General features: G+C 37.7%; 3 protein-coding genes across 3 annotated transcripts; 1 reads left to right on the top strand and 2 right to left on the bottom strand.

Annotated features, from left to right (window-relative positions):
• Nucleotides 1–476: 476 nt before the first annotated feature.
• LOC103983195 (signal peptidase complex subunit 3B) lies at nucleotides 477–8611 on the bottom strand. The gene is made up of 6 exons (XM_009400390.3): nucleotides 8421–8611; nucleotides 7806–7853; nucleotides 6696–6758; nucleotides 4691–4744; nucleotides 1721–1807; nucleotides 477–1057 (listed from the first exon to the last, which is right to left on the bottom strand). The coding sequence occupies exons 1-6, from the start codon at nucleotides 8544–8546 to the stop codon at nucleotides 932–934; spliced, it is 504 nt and encodes a 167-aa protein (XP_009398665.1). The 5' UTR covers nucleotides 8547–8611; the 3' UTR covers nucleotides 477–931.
• A 1341-nt stretch (nucleotides 8612–9952) lies between these two features.
• Nucleotides 9953–14286, top strand: LOC135636799 (uncharacterized). The gene is made up of 5 exons (XM_065148852.1): nucleotides 9953–10452; nucleotides 12493–12649; nucleotides 13377–13600; nucleotides 13787–13960; nucleotides 14059–14286. Exons 1-5 carry the CDS (start codon nucleotides 10228–10230, stop codon nucleotides 14143–14145), a joined length of 867 nt encoding a protein of 288 aa, XP_065004924.1. The 5' UTR covers nucleotides 9953–10227; the 3' UTR covers nucleotides 14146–14286.
• Nucleotides 14287–14579: 293 nt separating this feature from the next.
• Nucleotides 14580–17922, bottom strand: LOC103983197 (PTI1-like tyrosine-protein kinase At3g15890). The gene is made up of 4 exons (XM_009400392.3): nucleotides 17716–17922; nucleotides 17453–17603; nucleotides 15415–15677; nucleotides 14580–15339 (listed from the first exon to the last, which is right to left on the bottom strand). Exons 1-4 carry the CDS (start codon nucleotides 17829–17831, stop codon nucleotides 14769–14771), a joined length of 1101 nt encoding a protein of 366 aa, XP_009398667.2. The 5' UTR covers nucleotides 17832–17922; the 3' UTR covers nucleotides 14580–14768.
• Between the last annotated feature and the right edge of the window lie 772 nt (nucleotides 17923–18694).

Here is an 18694-nt window from a genome sequence, read left to right as displayed (position 1 = left end):
TCTCTCTGGGAAAACAAGCGTCTCCTCTTTCAAGACACTGCACCTGATGAGTTAGAATGAAGGATTGCTAGTTCGATTCGAGTGGAATCTATCATAAGACAATTTGGATCAATGTGGGAATTACCCCATCCTTCTCCGAGTGGTCGTGGGTGACAGATGAAGAGGCCAGGCGAAGGGATGATGATCTCAAGGGAAGGCCGACAGGGCTTGTACGGTGGTCAGATACGTGATCCCCACGATTCATCTTTACGTGTGGACGTATGATTGGTACACTGATCCCTATCTGTCGAGGTGGTCAGACGAGTGATCCACAAGATTCATCTCACGTCGATGTGGATCACCTAATAAGGGCTTTAATTCTTCTCGACCACAGGCATATGAAGTTTCGAAAACCTGTATCATCTCTGTTCTTCATGTAGCAGGAGTTTCAGGAAATGTTCTAGTCCGAGGTTACGTGACATTTCAATCTCCAACACTGAATTATAACATAATATCGTCAAATTAATCTGTCATCAACCACTGCAGTCATGATATTTTTCATGTTCCGTAACTTGCTGAACCACATCAGGACACAACTTAAGTCTTGTGGTACAAACATACTTCTTGCTATCAACCACCAAGCTTTCAACTGGAGAAGGTTTCTTGTCACTAAAGCTATCTGAGTTGATGCAACCATGAGAATCCTGTTGTACATGATCAGTCTAACACATTTCATTCCTTGAGGCTCAAAACATTTCGATAGTTGAGATCTAGGAAATCAATCGGAAAATTAAAGATAAGGTACAACATCCTCCAAAGAGGCTCTGAAGCAAGAGGTCATTGATTTCCATTCCTACCCTCTCCAAGACCTGGTGTCTAGGTTGGAATCGCATAACATTGTATCTATTTGTTGAAGTCTGAAAGAGGGGGACGAACCAACTGCACATATTCTCTATCTGTACTCCTCAGGAAGGCTATATCCAGTCATGACTATTTTGTCAGCAAACATCTTGCCAGTCTTCGGCATTATGTGCCAGTGAAGCGTCAAGTTAAAGTCCTTCCCCCTTAGGTTGTTGCCCTACATGTAAACAAAGGAAAACTGAAAATTTCTGGTCTTTGCTCTCTATCCTTGAACAGTTAAACAGAGTGACTAAACAAATGAATCAGAGAAACTTGGACTAAAGAAAAGGATAGAGAAGTGCATTTTACACATCTCTTGCAGTGAGGGAGCTCAATATAATGCGCAGATAAACCTCTTACAATTTCAATACAAGTCCATGGTAAAGTAACTAGACCCAGGGTTTTCGATGATGAAAGCTCAAAGCCTGGGATGGACATCAATAAAGACTGACGCGAGTTTGAAGCTAGTCTGATGTTTAGACATTACGTGTGTGGTTCAACAATTGAGACTGAGAACCTAATGATAACAAGAGCATGGAAACTAGTTTATGGTGAGTTTTGTTGTAACAGAATAAGAAAACTAGTATAACATGGAGACAGGTATCAGAAACATGTATGCATCAACAAACAAGGATCTAAAATAACTGCAGAAAAACATGTAGTGTATAACATGAAGCCAAATAGCAAGCAGCCAATGAAAGCATAGATGCTTGGTTTCTTAAACATATTTATGAAATAACATACACAATAAAATGATATGGAGAAAAAAGTGTTATTGCGATGCAAGAAAAGACACCTATTATGTTGCAACAGAGGAAAACAAAGGCATCAAGTATCTTGCCTGGTCAGTAAAACGGTACTTGTTTGTGGTGTGAATCCAGAACTTTGCGTGCTCCTTTGATTGTATGATTCCATCCCAAAGTGAAACCTGCCACATCCAAGTTAAAACATGAAAACAGACTTCTAAAGCTAGAAAAATAATGAAAGTCGCCAACAACATGATATGACAATTAAACAATATGACTGACATTTCTATGTTAATATCACTGTCGATTGTAAAAAAGATCACACATGGCAGATCCACAAGTTCCTTATAAAAATTATTCAATCAGTTATCACAAGATTTTGGAAGAGATGTGTCAACCACATATTTATGTGTGAAAATGCACACGGAGAACATTAAACTACTAAATATTTAGGTTATAAGGATGAAGTAATTAAATTTAAATCAGAAACTCGATAATTCAGCATCCTTCTAATTTCATGCTAATTTGGATTTATGAGTTGGTTCTGACCATTAAGGGCCAACGACTGTCTGTCTACATTTCGAATGGTGATACTCTAGTAAGGAATATGCATTATATGCCTAACCAACCTTGGTCTTCCCTCTGTCCGTCTTTGCTCGCTTTATTGTTTGCTTGGCTTAGCTCAGTGTCCTCTCAATATAACTTTTTTTATGAAAAACTAACCTTAAAACTTTCTAATAAAAGTCTTCGCTGAAGCAAGCGGACATCACTTAACAATCATGAAAATTCATACTTGTTAGGAAAAATATCTATCTCGTGCATGGTACATGTGTATATCAAGTCACGTTGGGTTCCACTGTTGCATTCTGATCCAAAACATTCTGTAACAGCAACACCCAGATATGATAGTTTCTTCTGTCATTGATGGATCATGGCCAGTAGCTGGACAGATGATAAGCATGGCAGACAGAATGAGACATATACGTGACTATTCTTGTCCATGACTGAAATGTCTTCAACATAAAGTATAGCATTCCAGGGAAGAAATAAAAGCCTCTCCAAGCATTCTTGGCGTAGAAGCTGATGAAACATCTAGAATTTTAATCTGTACTACCTAATAGTTGTTTAGTCAATTTATATGCTGCATGTGAGAGACAGTTGTTGGATTCTTCACCTCCTATATGAAGGAATATAATCTTGAACAGAAGTTACGGTTGCCAACAGTGTCATCTCTATATTTCAATTGCTAAACATTTCCCTTCTCATTATGATGCTCTTCAAATTTATCACTTCCAACTCTAAATATATCCATGATAACTCCAGGACACTGTTATATTTGACTTTGAGTATGTTTATGGCATCATGTTTGCTTACTCCTATAGTGATTTTATTTTCACTTGTTCTCTATTTGCTATAAGTAAACAGTAAAGACATGGAAATCTGTTAATTTCATCTTTTCAAAAGTCCAAAATGAAATCCATATTGACCAAGTTTACTTGGTACCCATATCATTGCAGTCATAGTCCTAAAAGCCATAAATTCTATGACAAGTCTTTTCTTATTGCTCTAGTACATGTAGCAATACCAGCCAGTGTCAGTCGGCATGCACTGTTCCTACACGTAACGACAATTTTTTTCTTTGTGGAAAAGACAACATATAGAATGCAGGAACTCTTTTTCCCACTTTTCTACCACTTCTATTAGCCCAGAACTAACTCACCCCAACCTAGAATTAAAGCATGACAGACTGGGTTTTCAAATTTTTATTTACCAATAATTTCATCACCTTTACTAACCCAAGATCTAAAATATCTAGGACCTTAGAGCTTTTTTCTTACTGTACATTGGCTTCCCAATATCTCAAATGTATGTCACTTGACAAGAATCCTTGCATGTGACAGTCCAAAATGATAAAATTGCAATGGTCACCCAAATCAATGAGATTTGTGCTTTTTGTCCCCATTTTTCTTTGCAAATATGTTTATTTTTTTATTACTAGAGGGGAGTGTTAAGTCTAGTTAAATTTAACCATTCAAACTTTCAAAGTGTGTGGATAGTGTTTGACATGATATTCAACATTTTATTCCTGATCTTTTCCCTTGTGTTTTTTGTTTTGCATAATGCCATGTGCACAACAAGACATGTTCATTGTCAGAATTGAACACAACATAGTACAATATCGCTAGGAAATTAGCAGTGTCGAGGCATATCATTAAAATGAAATCAGTACTCCACGGCTCCTTGCAAATTTGAAAGATATCTACAACAGTAAACATAAATTTATATGACAAACAGATGTTACTCAGAACTCATTATGAAAGGGGAAATCCAGCAATAAATAGCACAAATAGAGTATGTTAGAGCAGAGAATGGTAGGATAAGAAGAACTTATTAGCAAGATCTAAAATCTAATAAAAGATTAAACCAATTTAGAGTTGGTGCCACTGATGTGAGGATGTTAAGATGGATATAACAGTTGGTAGAGAACAGGGGGCATTTTCTATCAAAGAGAAAAAAAAAAAAAGAATTGGTCCTATTCCTCACAACACTAATTTAAGTGACCATTGAATGCCATATAATTACTAATGCCAAAGTTATATATCAATGCAATTATGGCTATATTGTACAATCAAGACAAGAATGTACTCTAAAGGTGTGACAATTTCTGAAGTCACCAATCTGAATCCAACTTGTCTTTTGTAATAATAGTTTTGGCAATCAAATCAAGAAGATAAAAAGAGCAGCTCATTTCCAGCTCAAAATAATATCATACATCCCCTAAGTCAATCAGACTTGTACCAGTTGTTTCAGGATTCATATCACGCTCTTACATACAGGGTCATTGCATAACATCAGAAGACCCTAGCAACATATACGTACCTACAAAAAGGAATCAAGAGACCAGAACTAAAACCAAGTAATAAGCATGTCTACAATCTGGCAATAACAGATGATGAAAAAAGATCTTAATGCAGGAATACATGTATCTCCAAAACTGCAAGTCAAAAACCAAGATGAATAAAAGGTATCACACGGAATCAAGTTGTAATATATTTTAGGCTTACCTGATTTAAGGCATTCTGAGGAGTTTCATACTCAGCTGCCACAAATACAAATACCTAACAGCCCAATAAAAAATAATAAGGCAAAAGTAAATGTTTGACAAATATTGCAACACAAATGAAGTGTTCCCTCAAGAAAAAATATATCATCCAGGTAAAAACCTACGTAAACTCATTTTTCATTTTTGTCTATGCATAGTGTCGGAAGGATAAAAGCAGAATTGACACGATTATGACAGTTTACAAAGACATCAAAAAACCTTTCCATAGACTAACTTGGCTACTTAATCATATGTTGTCTACAAAAAAGAAAATCTAATATATCAACAGACAAAGTCTAACATCTTCAAGAAAACACAAGAATAAGTGAAGGCAGAAAGGTACTGATAAAATCATCAACAAGGATTAGTTACTGAATCACTGGCACATGCTATGCCATATAAAGTACCGCCAGATTAAACAAAATTTATGACTTCATATTCCACATTATTCTGTTCTAGAATTGGCAATCACCAATGTTAGCCCCTATGATATTTACTGGCCACCCTAGTCCGTTAGGATGGACAAAATTCTGCCATATCAATTGGTCATTCTTCATCACTAAGACATCTATATATTTTGACCTATTTAAGATCCTTTCCATATTAGAAATACAATTTCCCAAGGCATCCTAAGCCTCTCGATAATGTGCTACATCCAATATTGTTAGGATCTTATATGATCCAGCAATCTGGATATTATGATTCAGGTCAAAATGACTTGAAATCTGATTGTATTCTTAGAGCAAGATTTAATAGTAAGATAACAAGTAGACGGGTGTTTTGTGTGAAACAATGTACTACATGGCAATAGGTAACTGGACTGTTTTCCAATCAAGTGTGTTTGTAATTTGGCAAAATATTTCCATGTGTGATGAGTTATTTGTAGAAATAAGCTTACAAGTTTTTAATAACAGATAAATATAAATTGTATTAGTTCTAAATATGAAGTTAAATTTGGCCCTTAGAGTTATTGTTCAAATTTTGGCAAAACAGGATGCTCAAGTTAAGAAATATCTTAATTAAATAACTTACATTTACTTTTGTGAACATGTGAGACATGAACCAGGTTGCATCTATATTCATTAGAGAAGATAAATTATATATCTATAGCTAACTCATATTCTCAACTGTTTTCAAATTTTTATTAAAAAATAAATTAGGAAAAAATATTTACAATTTACAATTCCATCCTTAATTCAGTCTGTCATAAAATCTTTCATATTGTATGATATAACCCTAAACCTGAAAATGTTTCCTTTGCCCACTAATATATACCATGTACTTGAAAAGCTGTCTTATTGGTTACCGGTATTGTCATACTAAGTTGCTTGCAAAACACTGAATTTGCCACAAAGGCCTTATAACCCCAGTGGTCAAATTTCCATTACCAAATATCATCCAACTTGATTGACATGCACCTCTTTCTGTTTAAAAAGATAGAATCCAGAAGATACCAAAATAAAAAGAGGATTACATGACCACCCAACAGGAGGCCAACTCCTACAAATCTGTCAGATAAAATTTAAGAAAGTGCAAATGTTTTAGGATTGATCCTACGATTAGAGGCCATTCATGCCAATCAGGGGCTTTCACTTATCCAATCCTTCTGAAGGCCATACTACTTTGCAATAACTTCTACAAAGAATAGTTTCAATCAATTTGAATCAAATTTTTTGGTTAATCATAAATTATTTAAATCATTCTTTGGTTCTTAAATTATAAGGCCAAAAAATTTTTACTGAGTTTTTAATTAGCTAATTAATTAAAAGAAGAAAAGTCAACTCTGGAAATGTCCTTAAATCATCTCCTCAACAAAAAAACTTCACTCAAACTAACATCAACATTTAATTGAAAATTAACAAGCAAACAAAGAAATCTTCAGGATCTACAATGGTAACTAAATGATATCTAACAACTAATAACAAGATCCTAGTGCAGCCTGTAAACTTGTAGCAAATTGGACAAACCTGCTTAGCATTCCAGGTAAACAGAGATGAAAGGTCTGCTGATATGTTCAATGTTAGGCTGACCTAAATGACATAGCAGAATATGAAGTTAGAAAAGAAAATGTAAATAAAAAAATCTTTCATCAAAATAAGTGCCCTGCCATGCTGCCAGTTGCCAATCAATTGAATTTCATTAATATACTGAAGGAACTTTAACACAATTTAGTAGTCATATTACATTAATATCTGATTTTTTTCACCTCGCTGGGTCCTTTTTTTCTCTAAATTATCATAAATAGGAAATAGGATGGCTTTTCCACCTTTTCTTATCATGAATGAAGATTGCTACCAGAGGTACTAAAACAAAATCAGTCAACATGAGCAAATAATTCTTTAAAGCTCCAGCAAAAATCATAGAGGGTGAGTGTTGGTACAAGTTGCTACTTCGCAACCTGAGTTACCAGCATTGGGTCATGAAAACATCCTCCCTTTTTTCCAGTGGGAATCGTAAGGCAAGACGTCAAAAGCAAGACCTTCAGTACATTGCAGTGGAAAGGCTAGGATATGAGTGGATGAAATTTAATGCCCCAATCATGTCATAGTCAGAAACCAGAAAGGTCTGCAAAATAATAATTTGAGCTTAAGATTTTTGGGCCATGCAGCTTAAGGATGGATCCGCATCATGTGGCTAAGAGTGGATCAAAATTACACAAGTACTTAGCTTGTTACAATTCCTGAAATTAAATAGACAAAGAGGCACATATAACACTGGTGCTTAAGATGATCGCCACATCTAGTACTTCATGGAATCCTATGTTTATACTTTAAAGAGCATGCAGATCTAATATTGATTAAGCATCTAAAATTGGTAAAAAAAACTGTCAAAATCTTCAAACAAAAGCACGATAAATTTTCTTGCCATCATATGAGCAATGTTCTCAAGGCTACCATGGGTGCTATATAACTGCATCAGTATCAATTTGTTGGTCTACGACACATCATGCTTGCGAGAAGACATTGCCATATTTTATGGAAGAGAATGTGAAGAGAGGTAAAGAAAGTATAAAGCTGCTGATGGAGTGGAAATTCAACACCATTGATGAAGGCAAACCTACAGGAACAGCACGTCACCTCATCATTTCCATTTGGTTGCTTCTGGAACCAGTTTATATTCAGAACCTACAAAAAAGCAATGTTCGAATAAAAATCAAATAAGGAAATAAGGGAAAGAAGAATCTGATTCTTGAGAGAGTATGGACAAGTAACAGAAACAAATAAGCTAGGTGTATTGAGATAAGGAGCGGAGTTGGTGATAGAATTACAGCGCGTCCATGGTACACGATGAGCACATATGGCAAGATCACATATTTGTTGGAATTTTGTGCTTATCCTGGTTTGAGATTAGCGCCACAAATTGAGGGATACTTTCTACATGTTACAAAAAGAATAGGATCTAATCCTTTTCTTCTGCGATTACGAGAGAGTCGTCTCCTATGACCTTAAGAAAGTAATCTTATAACAAAACCTCATAACTTTCGTTCTTTTACTTCTCATGGTCTTCGATGATAAGTCTCTCGGCAGCACAAACACTAGCCCGGATGAACCAAATCCAACAGGAAGCGATGCAAGTGAACCGATTGGCTGACTGGTGGGAACTATGGCTCGAAAATTTGGGGGATCGAGAGTTGTAAGGGTTTGACGATCCAAAGAAGGACCGAGAGGGAGAGCGGAGCGACGACTTCTTACCTTCACGTCGGCGGTGGGTGAGGGGGAGTTGAAGTTGTCGGAGAGGGAGGCCATGCCGCACATCACCGCCAAGATCGTGACGGCGAACGTCACCACCGCGTTCGCCCTGTAGCCGAACGAATGCATCGCCCCTCTCCTCCTCTATCCTTCACTCTCTTTCCCTTTCTAGGTTTTGGAGTCCTCCATCACCGGGCACCACTAGATGTCCGAACAAAAGAAAATTTGTACTCACCTTCATTTCAAGATACCTAATCCCTACCCAGAGAGGCGACCAAAGCCGCCGGTGGGTCCTACAACAGTTTGCCTTTTTGCTTCCACAATGGTGAAGAATGGGCAAATCGGAGCGGTAGACTACTTCGTTACTCCTTAGGAACACGTGGCTTAGCGTATGTGTCAGACTCTGATTGGTTAAACTTCGTAGGCCATAATGAATCTGGAATCAACCCACAGCGCACACGGATTCGTCGATCAACATAAGCCCCAATTTATTACTTGTTCTTTCAGAAATAATAATATTTTTCTGCCCAATTTCGGTAAATGATATTTAAATATAATTTGAACGAAATATTTATTTTTAAATTATTTATTGTGATCTAACTTTAGTGACTCTTATCATAGACTGGGTTTTACTACTTGTGTTGACTATATAGAGCTACAATTCGGGGTGAATCTCCCTTAGCATCTTACTCTTCAAAATTTATCTCGGAGCATCTTATATATGAATTAGTTCATTAAGATAAACTAGTTTAATTCAATTAAATTGGACTTAAATAACTAATTTTTTTTTCCTCTCGAAGGATTTAAAATTGATAAAAATAAAAAAAAAATCAAAAACCAATGCGGTAATTATTTATATCACATATGTGTTTATTATGAAACTTAAAAAAAAAAACTAACAGAGCAATAATTTACATCATATTTTTCTATAATAGTTTAAGTATTAAGTAATCTAAACAAATCTTATAGTATTACACCAATAAAGCAACTGCCCTATACTCGATTATATAGTCAGTGTGACGTGATTCATCTTCGTCTTAATATGAAATCGAGTGTAACAAAATTAACATACATAAGTGGATTGATATGCATAGTAGTTCACTTACAGACGTAACATCATAAAACATTAATATTCTATTTTAAGTGACGAACGTAACATAGTTTATTTACGAGCGTAAATCGATATAGTAAGTAAATATGATATAAATAGTGGTGCCATTAGGTCTTTATATTTTTAGGTGATTCTAAACAAAATTAAGTCGAAATTATATAGATTCACATTCAGACACTATAAATCACATAATAAATAATCTAAAAATATATATAAGGATTCATTTATCCTTCATTAGTTTAGGAGTTCCCCGTTGAATTCCGGAATACGTGGAATTTTCTGAATAAATTGTAGTAAAATTTACTGTGAATATATGCAATTTACAAATTTATAATGAATTATATATATTTTTCGTCTATTTTTTGATAGATAATTTGATGTGTATATATTTATATATGTCTATATATACGTCTCCCTATCCGCCCCAAGTTTCCAACACATCCCCCGTTGCCCAAGCAAAGTACCAAACCCGCTGAGTCCGACCCGATCGCCAATCCCTTTCTTCCCGTGTCATCCCTTCTTTGCCTACGGAACCCTCGATTTGGTCGACGCCGCCCTCGCCGTGGATCGATTCCTAGGCGATCGCGCCCTAGAGACGGCCGAGATCGTCGCTGCTGGATGGGAGGAGCGGCTTAGAGAAGAAGAGGCAGAGGCGGCGGCGAGCAAAGCGATCGAGGACGCTCCGGCTTTCAGGCCATCATGTCTGCCGTAGTCTGCGGTAAGAGGTCATCTTCCATCTTCGACGAGCTCCTACACGCTAACACGCCTCCGGCCTCTAAGAGGGTCCGCTGCGCCTCCTCCCCGACCACTTCCCTCCGCGTCTCCCCGTCTCGGGCTTCCCCTTCGTTCGATCTCAACGACGGTGATTTGATTGCGGCTTATCTTGCCCGTCTGAGGTCCCTGTTCCCTGACATGGATCAGCAGGTTGAGTTTTCTTCCTCTCCCTTCTCTATTGATTTCACTTAATTGCAGGTTTTTGGGAATATATTGTGATGCTTGTTTAGGATTGATGATACCTTTATGTACAATGTTGAAACTTGTATGATGTTCGGATTAATTCTAGAATGATTTGATCTAATTAGCTCGTCATGCACACTGATTCCAGCAATTTTCATGCACAAAATGGTTATGCTCTGGCTTTAAGATGTTTCTTGACGTTTTAATTTTCCTTGGGCAATTGGTGCTTATGGCTGGAGGTATTTATTTTGTAAATTAGGAAGGATGTTAATTATATATTTTCATTGCAAGTAGAATAATGAAAAGATCGATCTTGGTGGATCTAACAAGATAATATTTGAAAGTCTCGGAGTAGTAACTGTGTTTTATTTGCTGATTCTGGCAGCTATGGAGTCTTTGGTTATTGTCTTCAATGGACTCATAATACCTTATTGCTCCTGAAACTTTGCTGCACAACATGGTATTGCATGTTGGGAAAGAGTTCTTCCCTTTTCATATTTGCAAGGAAAATTGTTGCTGGTTTTGATTGGTTAACATGTATGAGGATGCTTGCCGTGATTGTCCCTATTCTAAGTGCTCATGTATTTGGATTGATTATGAGGAACTCGGAACTACTGCTATTAGCTTATAGCCCTTGATCACAGAGTTTCTGTTGCTGATGAAATCGTACAGTTTTTTCTAGTAATCTTGATGCATAAGATAATCCTTAATGTGGCAATTGCTGTTCTTTATGATCGTTGAGGCATGCCACCAATGTTTTACACTGAGCTTACCTGCTCTTTTAACTATTATTTTTTGGTTCTATTGGTATGCCTTCTTCAGAAGCTATCTTCATTTCCAATAAGATTGATGATCTTGTTGATAGTAAAAGCAAAAGTGAATGCAAAGATGATTATCTAGTGTGAAGAAGGCTGGTTCATGTCCTGAATTTTAAGGACTGATAGTGTAATTTACCTGATGATAAACAATCCACACACACAATCATTTTGCTAAGATGGCTGTTATATTTGGAGCTTCAAAAATATTGATCAGTGAAAAGTTTGTGCATAGATCTGGATGAAAAATACACAAATATGGTTAACATTATCTACAACTATGGGAGTGCACCCTCATTTCTGTTTCCATATGCAAGTGAGTGACAAGAATTATTCTGTTTTTAGATTATAGCAATTTCTTATCTATAATTGAAGCCACTGATTGAATTTAGTTGTTTAAGCCTACAAATATTTAACTGGTTTTGTGGTAAGAGGCATAAGACTGAATTCCTTTTGTTATAGTTCTCTTTTTCCTGCTTAAACTTTAGTTACAATTTGTCGTTAAGTTAGAACATCAATGAGTGACTAGCAAAACTGTGAGCATTATGCGTGTATGTTAGCACATGTATCACATATGACATCTTCGTATGGCATCTTTCATTATTTGTGCTGGTGAACTTGTGTTCTCCTAAAAAAGAAAGTCCGTGCATTTGTTTTCGAGAAAATCTGTGTAAATTTTTAGGAGATCTAGATAAGAACTTTTATTGCCTAAAATAATCATTTTTATTCTCTGACTTTTGCCTTTGGTTCCTTCAATTACCATTTGAAGAGTTTGGAAGGACTAGCTTTTTGAGGATTGTAAAGTAGTCTGTCTCTTCCATATCAAATTGTGTGTTTTAATTTCCATACTCTGGAAAAATGTTCAAAAACAGAGTACAGGTTTTGTTAGGTATGATTCTAACATGATCTTTGCTTTTTTTTGTTAGAAGTTATCCATAACTCATCACTCATCCAGAAATCATATTATCTCTGTACTTGTAACTTGTTTTGTTATCTTATCATCTCAGCTCAATGTGATATATTTCTCTTTTTTTCATCTTCCACTTTCATGTTAATTCGTAGGCAAAAGTTTCCAGATTACTGTATATTTAATTCATTTCAACTCTTTTGTTTACTGCATGCCACTAGATCTGGTATAGTGTATTAGACTATCATATATATGTTATCTAAAAATGTTAATAAATTCCTCCAGCTTCTTGAACGGACTCTTGAAGTATCTGGAAATGATTTAGATTCTGCAATAAAGAGTCTGAATGATCTCCGATTAGGGGCAGCAGACTTCAACTTGGTCTCTGGTGTGAGCAAATCTGAAAATGGTGCTGAAATGAATGTTCAACTACTGACTGAAGGTATACTCACATTCCAAAGTGCACTTCCATATACCACTAGTAGCTTTGGTTGTTGAATATCATAAACTTGCATTGGTATATACTCTTCTTTCCTTCATGTATCTTGCTGCTTTTATACAATGCTTTGATATTATGACCTCAAATTTTCTGATGGGATGAAGATGATTCCAAAGTTTTAATAATCCGTTCAAGTTGTTTCAGTATTTTCTGATATCATATTTTCTTGTAATGGTTCTTATGTCTATATCACCAAAGGTAATGTTAAAAAGTCGTAGAGAATCTGTAGTTTGGTGCAGGTCACTCAAATCTCCAGGTTTAATTTCTATGGTGTTCTAAGTTATATTCCATCCATGATTTGGAAACCAGAAGCAAATTTAAATGGTCCAGCATCAAGATGACCTCTGTGTTACAAGTAAAAACAAAAAACATAATTTGACCTGGGTATAGGAGCCAACTGCATATGGACAATAGCTTTCTGGAAACAATTCGCGAACATAATAATTCTGGAAATAATTCATGAATAATTCAAAGAATGCAATGTAGGCTGGATGAGCTTTTTTTGTTGTTGTTTTGTTTATTTTTTGTTGTCCCTCCAAGATTTATTTTCTGGAAAATACCTTTAGCCGTTTTTCTCTTTTCCTACTTTCTGATAATTTGTGAATAACAACTTTGGAACCACAGAATTCTAGACCATTTATATATGCCTATGTATTTGTGTGCTTGGCAGGTACCATGAAAGCAAATGGTGTTGATTCTGCTGCTGCTATAGGTCTACCAAATGTGGATGCTCTTCCAACAGATGGTTCTGAATGGGTAGAGCTATTTGTGAGAGAGATGATGAGTGCTGCTGATATAGATGATGCTAGAACTCGTGCTTCCAGAGCACTTGAGTTTTTAGAGAAGTCCATCATGGCTCGTGCTGGTGCTGAGGTGATAGAAAATCTGCACAAGGTACCTTAGGCTTCTCTCTAACATTGTGACCACATAGAGACATGGAAAATGACATAAGTGTAATTGTTTCTTTATTAAAAATACCAGTCATTTGCAGGAGTATTCTTTTAGTCATTTGGGACCTCAATTTTCGAAAAGGTAGAGATTAATTTGTTTCTTGTTTCTTTTCGTTTGAATTTGAAACAGGAGAATATGGTGCTAAAAGAACAAGTTGAAGTGCTGCTTCGAGAAAACAGTGTTCTGAAGCGTGCAGTTGCCATCCAGCATGATCGTCAGAAAGAATATGAAGAGAAAAGCCAAGAGTTGCAGCATCTGAAGCAACTCGTCTCCCAATACCAGGAGCAAGTTCGAACGCTAGAGGTACTCAGTTGTGCTGATTCCTTTGTGTTTTTGATTGGCATGAAAAGGTTCCACATCACCGAAAATCCTTGGCTTTTTTTTTGTTTGTTGGTTGGCAGATCAATAACTATGCCCTCTCTATGCATCTGAGGCAGGCTCAGCAAGGCAGTTCCATTCCAGGACGCTTCCATCCGGATGTCTTCTAGGATACACTAGTTGCTCGAGAAATCAGTCTAAACATCTGATTAGTAGGTCTTAGTAGTCTTTTACTGTTTAAGCAAGGTTGAACCTCTAAACACATTGATGTTATGTAATATATACATTTATAATATATTAGATTAAACTGATGTGTTGGAGTTTGGCATGGATCTCTCTTCTTGCATCTTGACCAAATCCTTCATCACGAGAATGTGGAAGGGAATTTTGCTTGTCCTTAATCATCAGTTTGTCTCGGTGAGATCCCATGGCTATCAGTTCTGAGATTTCAATGCAAATGAACATGATGATTGACTCATTAATTTTTTAAAGCATATACTATTAGGATAGACTGATGATAGAAGATGTTAAGTACTCTTCTAAACTGGGATATTATAATTTAAGGACATTATGTCTTAAGTTCATTTAAGAACACATAACCACATGTAAACATATTTCACATATATCTTAACACCGTTTCAAGAACAAACTACAAATTGAGACGAGGAATGTCCCAAGAAAGCCCAGATCTCTAGCGTGCACGTCCCCATCAAAACATGAAACCAACTCCAAGGAAGAGCACATCGATATTTTGTGATCTATGCATCAATCTAGTGTTCAAATTCTATCCATGCTACATGGACAATCCTTGGTAACCTGCAGCGGATTCTGACTTGAACAGTTCATTGTCTTCCAGACTCAGTAGCTTCTCTTTGGACACTCCTTTAAGCAGGTCAACCACATCAAGCATTATGGGTCTCTTCTCAGGCTTGCTCTGAGCACAGACGAGAGCAGTAAGCACCATTCTCCGCAACTCTTCTTTCACAAAGTGTCCATTGAGCTTTGGATCCGCAATTTCTTTGAACCTTTGCTTTCGAGCCAGTGGAAGTGCCCATTCTGCAATCGAGTGGTTTGATGTCAAGCTCGACTGATCTATAGGCTTTCTTCCGCTTGCAAGTTCGAGAAGCAGTATCCCGAAGCTGTAAACATCACAGCTTTCTTTGGCCTTCCCCAACATCGCGTACTCTGGTGCGAGATATCCAAGAGTGCCTTTCACTCCTGTGGTAACATGCGTTGCACCATCAGGGATCAGCTTTGCGAACCCAAAATCTGCAACGTGTGCCTGGAACTCAGAGTCCAGCAAAACATTGCTCGCTTTGATGTCTCTGTGGATGATGTGGGGGGTAGCATGGTGGTGGAGATAGCTGCAAAGTAAGAAACATCGGTATGATGGTTTGATAGTAATAGGTGTGTGTGCGTATGTAAGCTTGTAGACTTACGCAATCCCTTCGGCTGATCCGATGGCGATACTCATCCGTCTTCCCCAGTCGAGAAGGCATCCTGCTGCTTGCTGCCCATGGAGATGCGACAGCAAGCTCAAGTTAGGCATGTAGTCATAGACTATGAGACGCTCTTTTCCTTCGGCACAGTATCCGCGTAAGGTCAGCAGATTTGGATGCCTTACTCTTGCCAAAATTTCAATTTCAACAGCAAATTCCATCTCAGCTTTGCTGCTCCATGTTTTTAGCCTCTTCACTGCAATCTACATATGCTTGTAATATATTAGCCCCCATATCATGTATAAAAATAACATGAATTTAAACAAGATTTTGCTGCCAAACATGTGATCTACGAAGGTCCTTTCTGCATGCCAGAAGTTGGATGTATGTACATTTGTATGCTTGCTTGCAACAGAAATAAGTGTTCCATGTCAAGAGCAGCCTAATGATCCAAATAATTATGCTGAATTTTTGTGCATATTAGTTGAGAATGTAATTTCGTTTCACTGGCATAGAATTTGTGTCCGTCTATTTCATTTTGCGGGGGGTCAAGTAATATCTTTGTGCTCGCTATCTTATCAAGCACCAATGAAAAGAGTTAAGTAAATTAGTAATACTCAAAGCTTTATCATCTCATCTATGGATAGATGAGAATGCCAAAGGAGGAAGATAAGTATGAGCATTTAACAACCGATAGATTTATACATCAATATCCTAAGCTGCACCCATATCTGAGCAAATAAAAAATCCAAAAACTGAGCTAGCAATTTAAATAATAAGAAATTTGATGCCAGAGGAAGAGATGACCTCAAAGAATTTGACAGAAATTTCCACAATATAAGATAAACCTGTTTGGTTGTTTACATAACCCAAACAGCGAAGCAAACAAATGAAACAAAGTCTTGAACATAATACATTTTCAGAAAAAAGAAATTTGTTTTATCGTCATGCATACAAAAAGGCAGAATGATCTTTTAGCCATTTTCCAACTATGAAAATTGACATTGATAGCAGATGGATATTTCTGAATACTCTAATAGATCCCAATATGCCTGCTTGGAAGGCGAGAAGATGAAGGAGATTTTTTATTTTTAGGAATGCTAATTCGAACATGAAATGATGCATGAAGAAATCAACTATGGCTTTTATCATTCAGGTATCTGGTCTATGATAGCCATGATCTATTCTACTCAATGTGATTAAGTAGTGGACTTTTGATCATTAAAGGGAGGTGCTTTCTTAACAATTGTCCAAGAAATGCTTCTGAAGAGAGATAGCATCAGCTCCCCCTGAATTACCTAGATGCCTCGAAGAGGCTATCAAGCCTGAGGTGGAAACCATTAACCCAAACAACGAAATCCAAACAGCTGAATCTTGCTTCCTTGTACTTGTTGCATAAAAAAAAAAGATCAGAAAATGCAACTTCCAAGGGATTTATACTCTATCAACCAATTGAAAAGGACAGAAGTTCAAATGGCTAAATTGTTTATGATGCACTGGAAGCTGGACACAGGTGTCTCCTGATTTAGTAATCAGTCATCTTGTAGTTTATTATCCAAAGGTCAACTCTGTACTGATCTCACAAAGTACTGGTTGCTCTGTCACAGATCACAACAATTTATATCTATGGCAATTATGGTGGTTGCATCCACACCGTGCTAACTATTCATCCTAATAACTCTATGTTGCCTTGCCTCAAACATAGAGTTCCCAGCCTATGTTTTGGAAGAATTCCCAGCCTATTCTTGATGAGAAATCTTAGTAGGAGTTAAGAATGAAGAAAAAAAGAAAAGACCTATTTCAACAAAGAAGCAGTCTTCTGATAAGTCAAGTTCTTCACCTGTCACATCATATGATGCAGAGTTTGTAGAGGTTGTAGACTAAGGAAAATTTGACGAACATCCACTCTAGACACCCTAAGTCAAACTTTGATCCGTTTCTTGAATTCCTATCTCAGCCAAATCCAACACCATATCGAAGTATGTGAAGAAAAACCTAGATATTTACATGAAAAATCAGGGATACATGGAGACAGTACCTGCGATCCATCCCAGAGCTGGCCCCAGTAGACGCTGCCAAACCCTCCTTCCCCCAACTTGTTATCGTAATTGAAGTTGTTGGTGGCCGAATGCAACTCCTTGAGAGAGAAAACCCTCCACGTCGGTGCCTCCTTCTTCCCCGGCTCCCTCCTGCGCTCCAAGAAAAAAAGGAAGCAACTTTTTAGTCTCACCGACCGGTCAAACCTCGACGGATCGCGAAAGCTCATTCCTTTGGTACGAACATTATCGTCAAGTAACGTACCCATCCGAAGATCTCCCGCAGCAAAACAACGATCCGAAAGCCATTCTCCCCTGTCGATCTACGATTCTCTTTGAAATCTTGGAATCCGAGTGTAGAGATGCCAAGGGATAGGGCATCAGCGAAGCTGGTCCTTGGCCGCCGACACAGCCTCGGCCGCCACGTCCATCTGGAGGGCACAGAACGAGCTGGTTATTTGGAAGGGCTGCTTGCTTTCCTATTTCAATCGAAGACGGCAGGTTAGACAGGTCCGCTGTCCCGCGGGAGCATTGTATCAACTTGCCACGCCATGGCGTGGCTTCCTGCCATTGGCCCGTTTGAAGACTACATGACAGCGTAACTGGCAACGGTCGTGTCTTCTTCTTCCTCGGTCTCTCTCTCTCTCTCTCTCATTGATTGACGGAGGAGCGAGAAGGTGAAGGTGACGGGTCTGACTGATAAATCGAGCAAACTTGTCGGTGACGGAGCGGAGCGTCGTCGGGAGTTGGGCATCCCCTCGCCCCCATGTGATGCCTTAGGGACGAACCACCGGAGCCGCTTCTCCCATTGGCCGCGGAGGGCAAGCTCGGTACAGCTTTGAGGTGGCCCCCGTTGACCTGACTCCTCCGCGCCCCCCAACCCCCCGCCCCCCCCCCCCCCCCCCCCGGTCCAGCTTTGAGGTGGCCCCCGCTGACCTGACTCCTCCGCGCCCAGACGATGAGATGCCCGGACTAATTACAAACATCCTAATCTCACTTTATCGATGAAAGATATGACACTTGCTGTTAATTTAAAAATAATTAAATTAATAAAAAAAATTAAATTTAATAAAATATTTTTATATACGATCGAGTAGATTGGAAGTTAAAAGATGAGTCATAGTTTATGATACTTAAAAGTAATATCATCGAAATTATATTTTAAGGTTGAGCGTCTTATGAATGTAGTGGACACGATGATAAGAGATAAAATTGAGGATCGAAACTTTATCATCAACGATGAT

This window comes from Musa acuminata, chromosome BXJ3-4, assembly GCF_036884655.1.
Source record: "Musa acuminata AAA Group cultivar baxijiao chromosome BXJ3-4, Cavendish_Baxijiao_AAA, whole genome shotgun sequence".
In the NCBI taxonomy this organism is placed as follows: Eukaryota; Viridiplantae; Streptophyta; class Magnoliopsida; order Zingiberales; family Musaceae; genus Musa; species Musa acuminata.
The sequence above is the reverse complement of the archived record's forward strand: the minus strand, read 5'-3'. Positions and strand labels throughout refer to the sequence as shown.